The sequence below is a fragment of the Nilaparvata lugens genome, chromosome 13 (assembly GCF_014356525.2).
Source record: "Nilaparvata lugens isolate BPH chromosome 13, ASM1435652v1, whole genome shotgun sequence".
NCBI classification, from domain to species: Eukaryota; Metazoa; Arthropoda; class Insecta; order Hemiptera; family Delphacidae; genus Nilaparvata; species Nilaparvata lugens.
This window is the reverse complement of record NC_052516.1, coordinates 19,405,379-19,421,416: the sequence shown is the minus strand read 5'-3', so window position 1 is coordinate 19,421,416 and position 16,038 is coordinate 19,405,379. Positions and strand designations below refer to the sequence as shown.

The window sequence follows — 16,038 nt, the reverse complement described above, 5'->3', positions numbered from 1 at the left end:
TCTCATGAAAATATGAGTCTTTTGTTATAAGAATAAACTTGCGACCTACGATATTATCAATATTTGAATATTCTCATTCAATCATAAAGCTTCAAAACTTATATTTATTGGGAATCAAGATTCAGATCAATAATAAATTGATAATCAATTTTCCTAATTTTTGTAACAGGGATTTCATCATGAATCAGGAAATTCAGAGTTTCTGTTATAAATGAATATCAATCAGCGCTCGATTTCCAATATGCAATTTGTGTATTAATTAATAAATACTTCAAAACTTTAATCAATTGAAATTTCCTACTTCATAAGATAACAATAAACTAGATGATAAATAAGGACCTGATAGAATTTGTTGAATAAGTATTGATAAAGTGGAATTTTTCCATTATTGAAAAAACTGTGTTTTTTCAAATAAGAACCTATTAAAAAAAATATTTATAAAACAGGAATAAGCTCTAGACATCTGGACCACGGAGTAAGGTTGTAAGTAATCATTTAAATGATTATTTGATTTATTCATAAAGTGCAATATTTTCTAACTGATCGGAAATTTAGAATTCGATTGATGATAAATTATGATGAAGTATCACAAAGTTGAATACAAGTCTCAAGTGGAGTAGAATGTCATGCAATTTCTCTTGCAGTGCCCCATGCTTAAGAAACGAGACTTCTCTCGTTTGAGAATAACGTTACTCACTGTTCATAAAATTGGAGATGTAATATCCATTATCTTTGGTAATTTAGTTTCCGAATACATTTTTCTATGATGAACTTCTCTCGGGTACGTTTTACGCTGTAGAAGTCCGATACAGCACTCTAATATTCGCTAGAAAATAAAAATATAATACACCTGAATAATTTCTGTAATATTGTCAATGAGAACAAACAAAAACCAAGGAATACAAACAATTAAAAAAATTATTGAGAGAATTGGAAGACATTTTACGAGCCAATAAATAGAAAAATGAGCAGAACCAGATTCAAATCATTTTCTTAATTAAAGGCATTTTCTCTCTCAGGTCTGATGGATTGATTAATGAATGAAACAAATATGAACTTTCAATTTCGGATCGAATTTACATTATTTTGATTAATTCATCTAAATACGAAGAAGTTTGACAACATTTGTCAAGTGTATAATGTAATAATTTTATTCATAAATATCGTAGACATGGAGCCAAATAATTATGACCTGATGATAAATGTAATAATTTTCTGAAAAAGCAAGTAGTATGTTACTCCTGTTCCTCAACTATGGACAAAATTATAGATTGATTTTAGATTTATATATTATAGAATTATAGATTTCTTTTGATAATTATTTTTGTTCCTGAAGTTTCCAGAGAGGAATGTGATGAAAGAAAAAATTATTTTCTCAAATACCTTCAACTTAATAAAAAATCTTATAAATACCATTGTTATTGTTACCCTAATAAGTAACAATTTTGATAAATTACCATCATTGAGCCTGATTTTGGATTAAGATCTAGTTTGTTGTAGATACCTCCAGGAAGGTTTGGATTTGAATAAAAGTAGACAGTTTTAGTATGCAATATTGGTTTATTTCCGAACAAATTCTGGATTTCATTCTACATCGCTACAGTTTAGCATTCTGGCTCGTTTAATCTAGCGTTAATTCTATCATCACAATACTAAATTTAAAACTAAATCGACATGCAGACAAATAAAAAAAGACTAAAAAATCACAGTAAAAATACGAAATGAAAATCACACAAAATCGTACATTTTTCAAAATGTGAACCGATAAAGCCATGCAAATTTATGGTCAGTCATAGTTTTTACAAATATACAACAAAGTTAAAAGATTAACTTTCTAATATAGCAATTTAACACCGGGAGAAAATACACTTAATAGAGAGACTTGACATGGAAGTTTAAATCAGAAGTTACAAAAACTCTACAAAAAATAGAAGACTTGAGTGATTTGATTGGATGATATGTCATGGAAAATTATTATTTTATATCCAGATTAAATAATAATAACAGGTTGCATTCACAGATAAAGTTCATTAATACAAACGCAATTCAGCAACTTGTTTTTGTAAAATGAACATTAACAGAATACTGTAGGCCTATTACTTCATTGATAGAAAACCATTTCCAATCATTAGTACAATTTACATATTATCATTCAATGTAGAATAAATAAATAAATATGTTTTCAATAACAAATTTCTATAACATGCTGAATTCAATTTTTGATACAAATAATAGTTTTATCAACAATATTCACCTTGGAAAAAAATTGACCAAACTAGAGAAATTCAATTTAACAAAACTTCTCAATATAACACCTTATTGACGAATACATTATTCCTGGGAATTGTAAACCTTGAAATGATACAGAAGCACATTTTAATCAACCATACATTTCTTCAATTCATAAATTGCTTGTTAATTATTGTGTATAATAATATTATTGTATATAATACGTCTTAGATAATGGCTAGTAATTGTATATTTATCAGCTTGTAGATCTTATAAACTATACCTGTGGAACAAACTAGATATTATTTTATTACTAATAACTATTCTAGCCTAAGCGACTATAAAATATTTCGAGTAATATAATAATTGTCATATCACTAATCACTTATGTGGGTTGAATTGGAACTCAAATTTAAATTTGTGATGTTTGAAATAATTGTGCAAGGAAGGGAATCAGTTCAATTTGGTTCAGTTGAGAACTAAATCTAGAAATGAGGAATACAATTTACAATCTCCAAGTGTTGTAACTTCATTTACATCTTTTCAGAATTTGAGTATGGCACAGAGCAAAATAAATTTAGTTTAGACTAGAAATTGATATTGGTTGACGAGTGTGGTCTTTTTTCATGCTGCTATAACTAAACAAGTACAATTAATATAATATAATTCCTTGATAATATTTCAACTCTATATTTGAAATATATTATCAATAATAACAGCTTTGTTATAAACGTGTGATGTGATTTTCATAGAGGCAAAATAGTTCATGCATGAAGCATGATTGATAGCTTCAAATATTTAAAGATAGTTCATAATAAATGAATAGAATCTGTGGAAGCCATATTTGGCTATCAAAATAAATCATTCAATTTCTGGTGATGTTCAAGTGGGAAAAATGACCCAATTTCCTGGGTGAAAAGATTCACAATTATTACACAATATTATCAACATAAGTGATTGATAATTACGTTACAAAAACACTTATGCAGTCTTTATTGGAGGCATTATGAGAACAATGGATGTTCAAGTAATTTGGTGAGTAATCATTTTAGGATTATTTTATCTACAGTACGGCATTAATCATGTTCACAGAACCACTTAGTTTTTAGATTCAACCGATTTATTAATGAATAACATAATTTTAACGAATCAATGAAAAATTGTAATTAAACATTGAAGCCAGTATCATGATACAAAGGTAGCCTGATAGATACAATACAAATTATTGTAATGTAAAGTAAAATACAAAGTATTGTACTGTACAGTAAATACAACAAAGTATTTCACAGCCTTGCAAAATCGTTTGAATTGTAAGAATTCTCTTTCAAATTTCATCAAGTTAATAACTTGAATTCACAAAAGTAACACACATTAAAACCAAAAGTGGCATAAAGTGTTTCAAAACTAAACATTTGAATGTATAAAATTGTTTAAATATATCAACAATTTCATTATTAAGCTCTAATAATGCTGGTAATTCAAGGATATTATATCAGAATGTTTGTTAAACACTCATTAATAAATACTATGCAATAGTATAAATGTACATAGGCAATAATAAAGAAATACTTATTTCTTTGTATAATCTGGAGATGATACCATAGAATAAGCAATCAGAAAACCTTATGCTTTCTCTATGATAATACACAATAGATACTGTAATTTAATTCTAGTTCCATATTAATTATTATTGTATACAGTAAAACCCCAGTTCATTCTCGTCTTATTTGTTATAAAAACATAGTTACAGAGACAATCACAACAATAAAATAATACTATTGTATTATTGCTTAAATTGTAACTGAAGAAATTCAGTTTTCAAGGAGTAAATGATTTCACATTTATAAAAATCAAAATACACATGCATGCTGTTACAAAAAGCTTACTTCTATATAGGCATTGTTTAATATATGTAAAGATTAATATCCTGAGTCGTGTATACCTGCAGAGGGAGTTACATTATTTAATATATATAGATGTTGTAACATAAAACTTGTACATTAAATAAAAACATGTAAACAGTTTCTTAGTTTGCTTGTTATAACAATAAAAATAGTAAATATAAACATTTATTGAGGCCATAAAAACTTGTATATTTGAGTTATCATCATGTAAATTTGTAAATACCTCAATAAATTATCTCCACATGTTATTGATAAACAAAGTTTGCTTTCCAATAATCATGAATTAAAATGGTTTTATCCTTCGTACGAGTATGAATATATCAATCATGTTAATAGTTATGGGTAGCGACTATAAGGATGTATTTTATAATATCATAATATTCATGTATATGCAACTGAACGTGCAAACAAATTTATTGATTGAAATAGCTGAAAAATGGAGGCTGGATTTTAAAAGTTTTTGATTTTTAATTTTATCCTTACAATTTTAATATTCCGTTGAAAGTGTTGCCAGCATCATATGATGCCATATATTGCTGATGAAATAAGTTTTCAATTGAGATTATAATACTATTTTTCTAAACTGACAAAGAAAACTTAATATGATAATAATATGGCACATGGTTTTTATAGAACCAAGAAATAATAATATTTATAGAGTATCATCTCTTCTAATTGAAAACATTAGAAATAAAGTTTCACAGGGGAATATTCTAATGTTTTCACCATTAGAAATAGTTTCACAGGGGAGAATTAATTGAAGAACAAATTATATAAACATTTTTTTTGTAAAAATGTGAACCTTGTGTAAGGTATTTAGTGTTTGTTTTGAGGTAAACCGTTATTTTACCTTGTAAAATGTAAAACTAAATTTTAAAGCACAACACAAAGATAAATACTGACAAATAGAATACCCAAAATAGAGTACCTAGTAGCTCATATCAACTAGAATGATCGTTGATCAAAAACTAACCGTAGTTTAAATATTAAAATTATAGTGATGTTAGAGCTACGACTAAATCTAAACAAAAATGAGCGTTATGTCAATAAGAGCTAAGGTTCAAAATAGGAGAAAATATAAATAAACGCAATAAAATTAGCAAGGGACTGGACTGAATTAGAACAATTATTATAATTACATTCAGCAGTAAATTGAGATCTAATACTATGTTTGATCATGAAACTTATCAGCTAGGGTCACATAATAACTGTTAAAAAATATACTCCAAATGCAATTTGAAAGTTTGGAAAGCTCAATAAAGTTGATTGCTGGTTGAATGTGGATTGATTCGTTTAGAATTTAAAACAAATAGTTCTTCTTCAAACTTTAAGAAATTCTCTCAGACTTGAGAGATATACATAAAATAAAAAATCAAAGTAGCCTTATTAAAAATAAATAAATGTTAAAAAGGATACATTGATTTTATTTTATGTACATACAAGTAACCCTAACAAGAAAGTAAACATTGAGAGAGATTAATACATTGATTGAAAATACTGGAAGATCTCAATAGAGTAATATCACTAACAAAATGTTTTGGAAGCATTTTATCACGTTTCAGTAATCTCAACCCGATTTAATTCTATTGAATGATGCTCAACCCAGGTGAAGCATGTGCATCATACTAAAGGGTAATTATAAGTGTTAAACTGTCGGTCCCGGCTGAAGTATGGCAGTCGTGAGGTCCACTGAATCTTTAAATTATAATTATATATAGACGAGGTGGGACCTTCCCGCAAGAGACTCCCCACCAACAAAGAGCCTCACGAACCACTCTGATGAAAATAATGAAGATTGTGAAAGAAAAATAGAAAAAAAAGTGAATGTTGAAATAGTTTGAATTTAAATGGACAAGAAATGTTGAAAAACTTTTTTGTAATACATTACAAGAACCCTGCATTCCCGTTAGCGAATTTCCCTTTCAGGAAAAGTGTTCATGACATGAAAATACATAAACGCACAGACACTACTTCATTAGATTAACACGAAACTAGTTCAGTTTTTGCAGCATCATCAACTTCCAATACACTAGTTCGAAGATTATTAGAGAGATTAACTATTATGATAATAGTTAGCTAGTTTTTCGTAATTTTGATTGATTAAACAATAATTGTTTGTAGCAATTCAATGCTTTTAATTGTATATAAATCCTTACCACAATATCACCATCAAAGAGCAAAGGCAACACAAAAAAGTAAATGTGACAGCTTAGGCGATTACAGTTCATTTACCAATTTTTTTTTTAAATAGAGTAATGGTTAAAATCTTGTTTTATCATTCAATATGAACGTCTATCTCAATATCATCTTCACTAATGGAGTTTTCATGTACTAATTTATATTGATAATGTGAATAATACTGAAGATGTTGTATCACGTTATAAATAATCATTCAAATAAATAATGATAACCTGCTTTCAGTAGCTAGTACGTCTACTGGTGGAAACCAGGCATAATAATAAAACAAAGTTAAATTCCGACTTAATATCAAATATTATTTATGATCACTGATACTATCAAAATAATTATAGTATCGTAAAATCAAAAAATATTATACGATGATCAATATGTTTTATATATGAATCAATCCACACTCAACACATCAACTCAACTTAAAACACGATTATAAAAAAATTATTTCATGGAAATACTTTCCTTTTTGGCGCGTGCGTTTCGTCAGTTTGGTGTGCGTGAGTGAGTGTGTATATGTGTATGTCTGCTACGGCGTGTGAAGTCACCAGAAATCACCATTTTGTGTCTCTCGGAGTCCGCCATATTGAATTTGAGTCTCCCAACAACATCTCAACTGCTGACGAATTTGCCGTAAAGCATCGAGTTCTCCTTGCTATTACGGTAGGAGCAGATTGTGTTTCTGTAAAAAACAAAAACAAATGATAAGCAAAATTATACGAAAGATACATAGAGTGCCTCAAAGTTACTTTCCATAAAAAAGTATTGGGTTATCCAACCTCACAGTTAGTGACTTTTGGGCCATTCTTTATACCATTAAAACCATGTATACCAACGACAATGAAAGACAAAAAATACTGGGTAAAAAACAACTGTAGAGATCAGTGAAATGATGCAAAGCAGGCATCACATAGATTTTTATTTATTTTGAAGCTTCTTTATTGTCCCATAAGTTTACATAACATGAAAAAGTTTACAAAATAATTAATTAATTATCCTTCAGAAAAAATAAAGCTCAAAGGTTTGGGAAATATCTTTCATTTTGACACGTAAACTGATACTGATAAGTGAGAATCCAACTCAGGTGTATCCCGAGTTTAAATAGAACTATAGTTTGTTCATCGTAAGGAGAGACTAAACATAAAGTTCGTGCTGGTGTAAGTATAAAATTAATGACTCATATGAGGTATTTATAGCTGAAATAAGTAAAAGTATGAAATAATTTGATGTGTGTCATGGAAAATTCAGAACTTCTCCGTGGAAATAAGCTGGTGCTGAACAAGATGAACAAGTGCCCTTTTACTTTCAGCATGACGGTGCACCAGCTAATTTCCACGGAGAAGTTCGGGATTTTCTAGACAAATGCTCTCAACTTCGCTGGATTTACCAAGCAGGGCCAATTCCATGGCCACCTCGCTCACCGGATTTAACCACTACCTCCGTAAACAAAGCCGTAGTGCGTTCGTGTGACGTCAGCACAGGTAGGGCTCCTACACCAATAAAAATTCGTTGATTTCAGCTGATCTATATCAGCTAGAGTTTCTATTGGTCTAGGAGCCCTACTTGTGCTGACGTCACACGAACGCACTACGGCTTTGTTTACGGAGGTAGTGATTTAACACCGATTGATTTCTTCCTGTGGGGTTTCGTTAAGGATAAGGCTCAACCAGACAATCTAAATGACCTCCGAAACCGGATCACATTCGGATCGCTGCGGTTGCACAAGTTACGCCTGATATGCTGGTACGAGTGTGACTAGAAATCGATTATCGGTGGGATGTAGTCGCATTACCAACGGCTGTCACATCGAACCAAAATAACACCCACACCTTAAACCTGAAGTGTTTTGTAACAAAATTACACCTTTCTCAATTCTGAAAGTAATTTCAATCAATATTTATGTGCTTTCAAAGTTGTAAAGTCATTTTATAATCATCCTGTATATAATAAAGAACATAATTTTAAAATGAAATAATAATTTAAAATTTTTAATATTTTTGGCGATTGTAAAGGAAGATTTTTGTTTGGATTTGTATTTTTGAATTAATTAATCTGATAAATTTAAAATTGTAGTAGATACATTCTTTTGGACGCAAAATCATGTGTGAATTAAGTTATCATTTTTACATAACCTCTAGACTGTGTATTCCAAATTAAGGTTTAAAGCAGTTATGGGTGAATGGCTGTTGTGTTTACCTGCATTGTATTTGTATATGAATAAATAACTAATAATATATGAGTAGAATATTAAAATAAATCAATATATCAATTGAAGGTTGAAGACTGTGTATTCCAAATTAAGGTTTGAAGCAGTTTTGGGTGAATGCCTGTTGTTTTTACCTGCATTGTATGTGTATATGAATAAATAACTAATAATAGATGAGTAGAATATTAAAATTAATCAATATATCAATTTAGCATCACTTCATCAACTTTATGTTTCAAATTGACGATAACATGAAATTGAACCACTTTATTGAATTGAACAACTCACATGTGCCTCTCGTAGGTGTTGAGCGCCTTGAAAACGCGTCCACAGTGCTCGCAGCGGTACTGGCGGTCGATAATGTGCGTCCTGTTGTGACGCTCCAGCTTCTCGGGCTCGGCAAAGCCCTTGTTGCAGATGGCGCAGATGTGCGGCCGCAGCGACTTGTTGTGAACGGCCTTGTGGCGGCTCAGCGCCGATGAGAACGAGTACGACTTGGGGCAGAGGCGGCACTTGAACAGCTTCTCACCGTCGCGGGACCGTCTCGATGATCTACAACAAAACAATAAAATAATTGACCGAGCGAAGTGAGGTCTAAGATTCAAGTCGACGGTTTGGCATTTCTCTTAATGTTTAAATGTTTATATGTTGCGCATTTACGGCGAAACGTGGTAATAGATTTTTATGAAATTTGACAGGTAAGTTCCTTTTTTAATAGCGCGTCGACGTATATACAAGGTTTTTGGGAATTTTGCATTTCAAGGATAATATAAGAGGAAAAAGGAGCCTCCTTCATACGCCAATATTAGAGTAAAAATCAGACTATAGAATTATTCATCATAAATCAGCTGACAAGTGATTACACAGATGTGTGGAGAAGCCAGTCTATTGCTGTATTTCCATAAGGTCTATAGTTTCAATCAGGTACTTGTGGATGAGAATACTGCGTGAGGTCTACTGTTCACAGAACTACTAGTAATAATATAGCTTTATTTGCATTCTTAAAAGAACAAAAACCTCTCTTATGAGGTACATATGTGGTTGGCTACAAATACAATTTCACATCAATTTAAATTATAACATTTTCCACTTTTCAATTCAGAGTCTGTCAATAATTTTTGCCCATCTTCCCCTGTCTCTAGCTTCGGTCAGCCACAAATCTCCCTCCACCGGAGTGCTGGACGGGCGTCCCCTTCCTCTGGTCCTGTCCCGTGGTATCCATTTTTCGCCCATCTGTCATCTTCCATCCTTGCCACGTGACCGGCCCTTCTCCACTTGATTAGATGAGCTCCCCGTTGCAGATACCTCACATTGATCATTTTTAAAATTTTCGCGTTTCTAACTCTCTGTTGCAGTTGATGCCCGAGTATACTTCTTGACATTTTTGACTGAGTTGTCTCTAATCTTCTGTCAAGTTTAGCTGTCAGTGTCCAAGTTTGGGCCCCATACAATAGTGATGGATGGACACATTTCGCTTTTAATTCATTCGAGAAGTCTCCTTTGAATATTTTCCTTAGGATCCAATACTTCTTCCATCCCTTGTTTATTCTCTGCTTTATTTCCTTTCCAAAACAATATTAATAGTTCATAATTTTTTTAATGAGCACAGCTAAAACGGTGTACGACAAATGGTTATCCCTACATGACGGAACAAAACAATTTTTTTTCGCATTATACTGGACGTACATACATTAGTCAAGTTTCCTTGAATTCAAGTTTTCTTGACGTTTTTGTAAAATGAATTTATATTGCAAACTTGAAGTAAAGTTTACAAGAACAGAAACTTGAATCCACTATAACAATCAATGTAGACCCTTTTTCAAGTAGATGTTGAACATGTTCAACTTTCGGATTCAACTTGAATCTTGAAAGTAAAATCTGTATTTATTCATACAATAACACCATCAAAATGACAGGGAGAGGAAAAAAGGTAACCTTGTGCTATTCCTCTCCCAAATTTAGATAAGGTTACACATAGTCCGAAATAGGTTACAGCCTAGCAAGCTAAGCCCACCTTGTGTGGGATTCTATTCCCGAGTTGAGAGCCCAGCCATGTAGGAGGTGCGTCCCTGACACTCTCAACATTGGATGCATATACCCACTAAACTTTTAGGAGTAAGTTTGAGTTTCTTTCCAAGTTTTAAAATTTTCAATTATTAATACAGTATTTTACGGTTATCAGTGATGATTTATTGAGGTATTCTTATTTAATTTGGTTTTCACTTTTCTAGATATTCCTAGTTTTTGAATATTTTGGACTCAAAATTAGACAAAAATCATGAAGTGTAAACATAACCTATTTTTGGACAATTTCTCTCTAAATTTGGGAAAGGAACAGTTTTGGGCTTTAAGCCTGTTGTTCCTTTCCCAATCATTCATAGTTTTTAATGATATTATATGTAGGCCCTATCAATGTATAAATAAATAAACCACCTAAAGTCTGAGATATGACTTTTAACATGAAGAGGAGAAACTCATTTCTCCCTCCACAGTTTGTAGCGTAGACACAGACAGACATCCTGCGCACAATTGGATGCGCAGTGTCATTTTGCTTCATGCTCTTGTGATGAAAACAATAATATACCTGCTGACCAGTATATGACTTGGAACATTGCCAGCAATAGCTGGAAGGGGAGTGTTGGTGCGTCGCGTTGGAAAGCTCTCTCACACAGACACAAAAGAAGGAGAATGCTGCTAGGTAGTGGGAGTGATAAGTGGAGGATAGAGCATCGGACCTCTCCGTCTTCGAGAAAGAGCCGTGTTAAAAGTAATTTCTCTCCCACTTTAGTGTTCCTCAAGAGTAAGACTGGCATCCTCACAGAGAGATACTTGCATCAGTCAACTCAGCTCTAGAGGTATCTGGAGTACAGATAGCCAGCATCCTCCCACCTTAGTGAGTCACCATGGAGAAGAGTGTCTTTCCTCCCCCAGAGGCTGTCAGCACCTTCCACCAGTGACCCTCCCCAACCCTTATAGTGAGGTCCACGTTATAATGATGGATTGACATTGGTGATGCTATCATTGTCTATCATTCGACTAGGCAGATAGCGTAATCCTTTTCTAGTTATGAAACGTTGCCAGATCGGTTTTTTAACAATGTAGAAACATAATTAATTAACAAAATATTTTATCTCAATTATAAAAAGGTAGCCTATTATTCAATCTTTGTAAAATATATTTTCTTGAAGAATGAAATATAATTATTATAATATCCTTTCCTTTCCTTTTTTCTTCGTCCTGGTACCCCCAGAAGAATGGAGTTTATCACAGAAAATATAACAAAAAAATATGAGAAATACACTTATAAAAAGAAATCTTACAAACAAACAATGAAGAATAATAAACAAAGCAATTTCCTTTTCAGTGGAAAATTTCAAAAAATTATATCTTACCAGACGAAAAATAAATTCTCCAAAACCTTCTAAAGAAGGTTTGACTGGAGGAGTCAAGTTTATATTTTACATTATATTTTAATAAAAAAAACATACATTGATATAATCAATCAGTGATACTGATCTCAAAAATAATTATTTTTAATTAAAATCATATCAAAAGAAAAATAGTTGTAAATCTTAAGTAGAAAAATAATTTATTGATACATTGATAATAATTCATTTAATTGTATTATGTAGCAATGAGTAGAATAAAACAAATGGGATTTCAGTTGTTGCTTATCGCAAATAATAATACACAAGAAAAAAATCAATAATAATAATAATTTATTACTTTTTTAACAAGCATGAAGAGTTGATATTAAATCAGATATATAGGTTGGTTGCAAGACATAGAATCGGCTACGCTGTTCTCCTATCTATCTCCTCTGCCATTATTTATTAATTTATTTGGATGGATACCCACTAAACCGCCTAGTGTTCCCCAAGAGTGAGACCGGCATCATCACATATAACGAGGATCTCACTATAGTAAACTAATCTACAAATTTCAATAACTTATAAATGGAAAATTGAATAATTTAAAACTAACCTTCCGTTAGTAGCCACCTCGCCGTTACTGAGTATCGCCTCCACTCCGTACATGGGCACATATCCCTCGGCCCCATTCTCCCTGGCGCCATTAGCCAGCATAGCGGTGGCCTGCAACGATAGCGACGTTTTGGGAGCATGCAACCGGTGCAGTGCCGGCACACTTGCACCGGTCGACTTCCTGCGCTCTGGGGGCATGCTGCCCTGCACTTTGATCTCGGTGCCGTGGTTTCGCAGGATGGCCTCCACCTGCGACAGTTGGTACAACTGTTGGTCCATCATGGCGGCCGGTGAGGCCATCTCGTGGTGCTTGCCGTTGCTGCCTTTGTATTGGCTGAAATCGGCGCTGGTATCGGCTGTCTGAAAATTTTATAAGATAAATAGTAAAAAAAATTAGATCAAACCGAATAGCCTAATAGACTTAAATTTTGGAGACGGATTGATTTTTTACTTTGAATAGTGGCGCTCATCGAATTTCCATCTAGCTGTTCACCCTGTTGTCAATATTTGCACTAGCAGAAGTCTTTGGGGTGAATTACAGCATTTAAATTGGATTTTCATTCAATAATATTTATTAATTCATTAGCATGTGAATAAATGCAATTTCTCAGTAATTTCCATCAATAGACTGACTGGCCGCTATGGCTTCATATAAAATGAGCGATGCTATCCAGACATTGTCAGTTTGGTGGTAAGGGTAAGCATTCCTGACTAGCAATTAGGAGGTACCGGGTTCGATTCCCGGGCTGGCAAAAATTTTTTGAATATTAGCGCTCATCGAATTTTCATCTAGCTGTTACTGTTCATCTAGCTAACTTACGCCCAAAACGGTTCCAAAACTGTTCACCCTGTTGTCAATATTTGCAGTAGAAGTCTTCTGGGTGATTAACAGCATTCAATTTAGATTTTCGTTCAATAATAATGATTATATTCATTGAATGATGGAATTATACTTACTGAGTCTCGACTGTCTTCCTCGTTAATAATGACTTCGGGAGTGAAGTTCATCATTTCCCAGCAATCCACTGATTCCGTATCATTCGCTGCATGTCTCTCCTGAAAATGCAATGAAAAATCAATCCAAATCATTAAAGCATTCCAAAGTAAAGATTGAGCTCAAACTGCAAACAAATTTTGCAAATATGGAAACTTTGCTGAGCTATGTTGCTGTCTACAGTTTTTGTCTATTTATAATTTATGAACTATTTGACACAATCTATCCAGAATGTCCTGGCCATTAATCGCGAAATTTGATATTGTATTTTGCATTACAAGCTTATAGCAAATATTCACACAAATCAACGAGAAAAGACCGGCTAGTGAAAAAGACATCAGGTTGGCTTCAAAATTTAGAACTTGACATTTTGAGAGAGAAATAGTACACATGCGCCGTAAACAATCTCTTCTCACGCCACTGCAAATTCAACTTTTTTCCTAGACTGCACCAGGCTACCTATATTATATTAAAAAATCAATTGTTCTACCAAACATTGTGTTATTGCTGTTTCGCATCAATTAGATACTGAAGAACACAATCCACATTTGGAAAATGTTCCCAACAAAATATGATTAACTTTCCTCAATTTTACTCACCCTTTCTTCTGTTTCCGCATCAGAATTAGCTTCTGTGTCTGGTCTGTCAGTTTCCATCAGGTCTTTTCTCACAGACAGCAAACCACCTGATTTTTCCTGGAAAAAATGTTATTATGATCAGATTTTTCTTCATTTTTTTTTAAATATTAGAAGTGATTGAATTGTTTGATGATGCATGAAGCAGCTAAATGAGATATTATCATGAAGAAAATGGCAATTCTATAGGCCTATTTCAGAATAAATATATAGGCTAGACTATTTTTTTAGTTATTGTTGAGTAATTGTTATTTTAAAATAAAATAATTATAAAATTACTGTGTTACAAAATTAAAAAAAAATTATTAGCAGAGAGCATATTCCAAATATTAGTATCTCAAGTACCCAAGTTAAATAATGTCTCCAATCAAAATTCAGTTGAAAATGACAAACGGAATACAGTAGAATCATTCATTTGTAGCACACATTCATTATATCATAACACAATCATTACATGAATGATTGGAAAAGGAGCAATAGATTTAGAGCCCAAAACTGTTTTTTCTTGGATTTCATTTCTATGTGATAGAGTGAGAAATAGAAAGTAATTGTTATGAAAATTAGGAAGAGGAAAATTTGAAGGCTAAGCCTCATGCCACCTCCAAATCATTAACTGCTTTGAACCGTATCAAATTAATATAATGAAATATGCTAAAATTATAGTAATAATTGCTAACCAAATAACTTATTTTGAAAGATTGTAGAGATCAACTTACTTTACTTTTAAGCGACTTTCTTAGAGTAGAATCTGATTTCTCACATAGCAATTTGAAGTGATAGGCGATTTCCACCTGAGTCATGCATTCCACACACACCGATTCAGGAAGTCCATCGCCTTTGGCAATTTTAATATGAGCAAAACTCATTATCCTCTCAGATAACGAAAGTTTTGGACTAGCTGTGGCATCCTTGGCATCATCGAACATGGGGCACACATCATTGGTTTCATTCAAGCACAACCTGCATACGTTTTGGTTGCTCATGATTGAGTAGTCTGAAAAATATAAATTAAAACCCAGTGATTCAAAAATGTCATAAGTAATTCCATCAGAAGATGCTTATATCAAGACAAGATGAATTGTAGTGCAGACATGAAACAGCACTTAATTTTAGTTTTTTTCCAACAAATTGAGTCTACTGTTTAGAATACCAAAAACATCAAGTTAAAAAGAATAAATTATATGAATAACTTAAATGCCGGTAAATATAACCTAAATAAGCTTAGTCTAATAATAAAGTTTTATAGAAACAACAGAAAAAGAATTATGGACGAATAAATAATAATTTTCTAATAAAACAAAAGATTCAATTGATTGTCTAATCCATCGAGCATACTGTGACAACTGACAGACAGTCAGTAAACTGATAACAGATTAACAATTAGAATTGATAAGGACTTACCAAAATGAAATTACTGTTCTCTAATCCAAGAATATTTATAAATGTAAGAAATGTGCTCATTGAGAAACCGGCTTCTGATTGAAGAGCAAAGTGATTTTTTTAACGATTAGGTTAGACCTTGACGATTGAAAGAATTTGATTGAATTCAAATTCAACTGCATGTATATCATAAATTACACTTTTAAAAATGAATGACACATTTATATCACATCACAAACCGATTCTGATCGTATTGGAAAGGTGTTTAATTCATATCAATCATACTAATTACTGTTAATTACTTAAAAACTTGGCTTACAAAATGAACGCCATTTTATAAAATATTGGTCAGGTTGGCCATATCACAATTAAAAAATCGAAATTATAGTAGAGCGGTTTGAAAATGACAATACTTTCCAGCCTACCCTTCATTTGAGTACTGTATTTTTGAAAAACGTAGGTTCCATGGAGCTCAAATTTCCCTTTTCTATCAAATGGATATCAATGATGAATATTC

At 32.2% G+C, this 16,038-nt stretch overlaps 1 protein-coding gene across 1 annotated transcript; it reads right to left on the bottom strand.

Annotated features, from left to right (window-relative positions):
- Window positions 1-2,668: 2,668 nt before the first annotated feature.
- Window positions 2,669-15,948, bottom strand: LOC111050708 (transcription factor Ouib). Its single transcript, XM_022337058.2, has 7 exons — window positions 15,543-15,948; window positions 14,858-15,135; window positions 14,106-14,201; window positions 13,470-13,568; window positions 12,514-12,872; window positions 8,818-9,081; window positions 2,669-7,005 (listed from the first exon to the last, which is right to left on the bottom strand). Exons 2-7 carry the CDS (start codon window positions 15,122-15,124, stop codon window positions 6,936-6,938), a joined length of 1,155 nt encoding a protein of 384 aa, XP_022192750.1. The 5' UTR covers window positions 15,125-15,135; window positions 15,543-15,948; the 3' UTR covers window positions 2,669-6,935.
- Window positions 15,949-16,038: the final 90 nt, after the last annotated feature.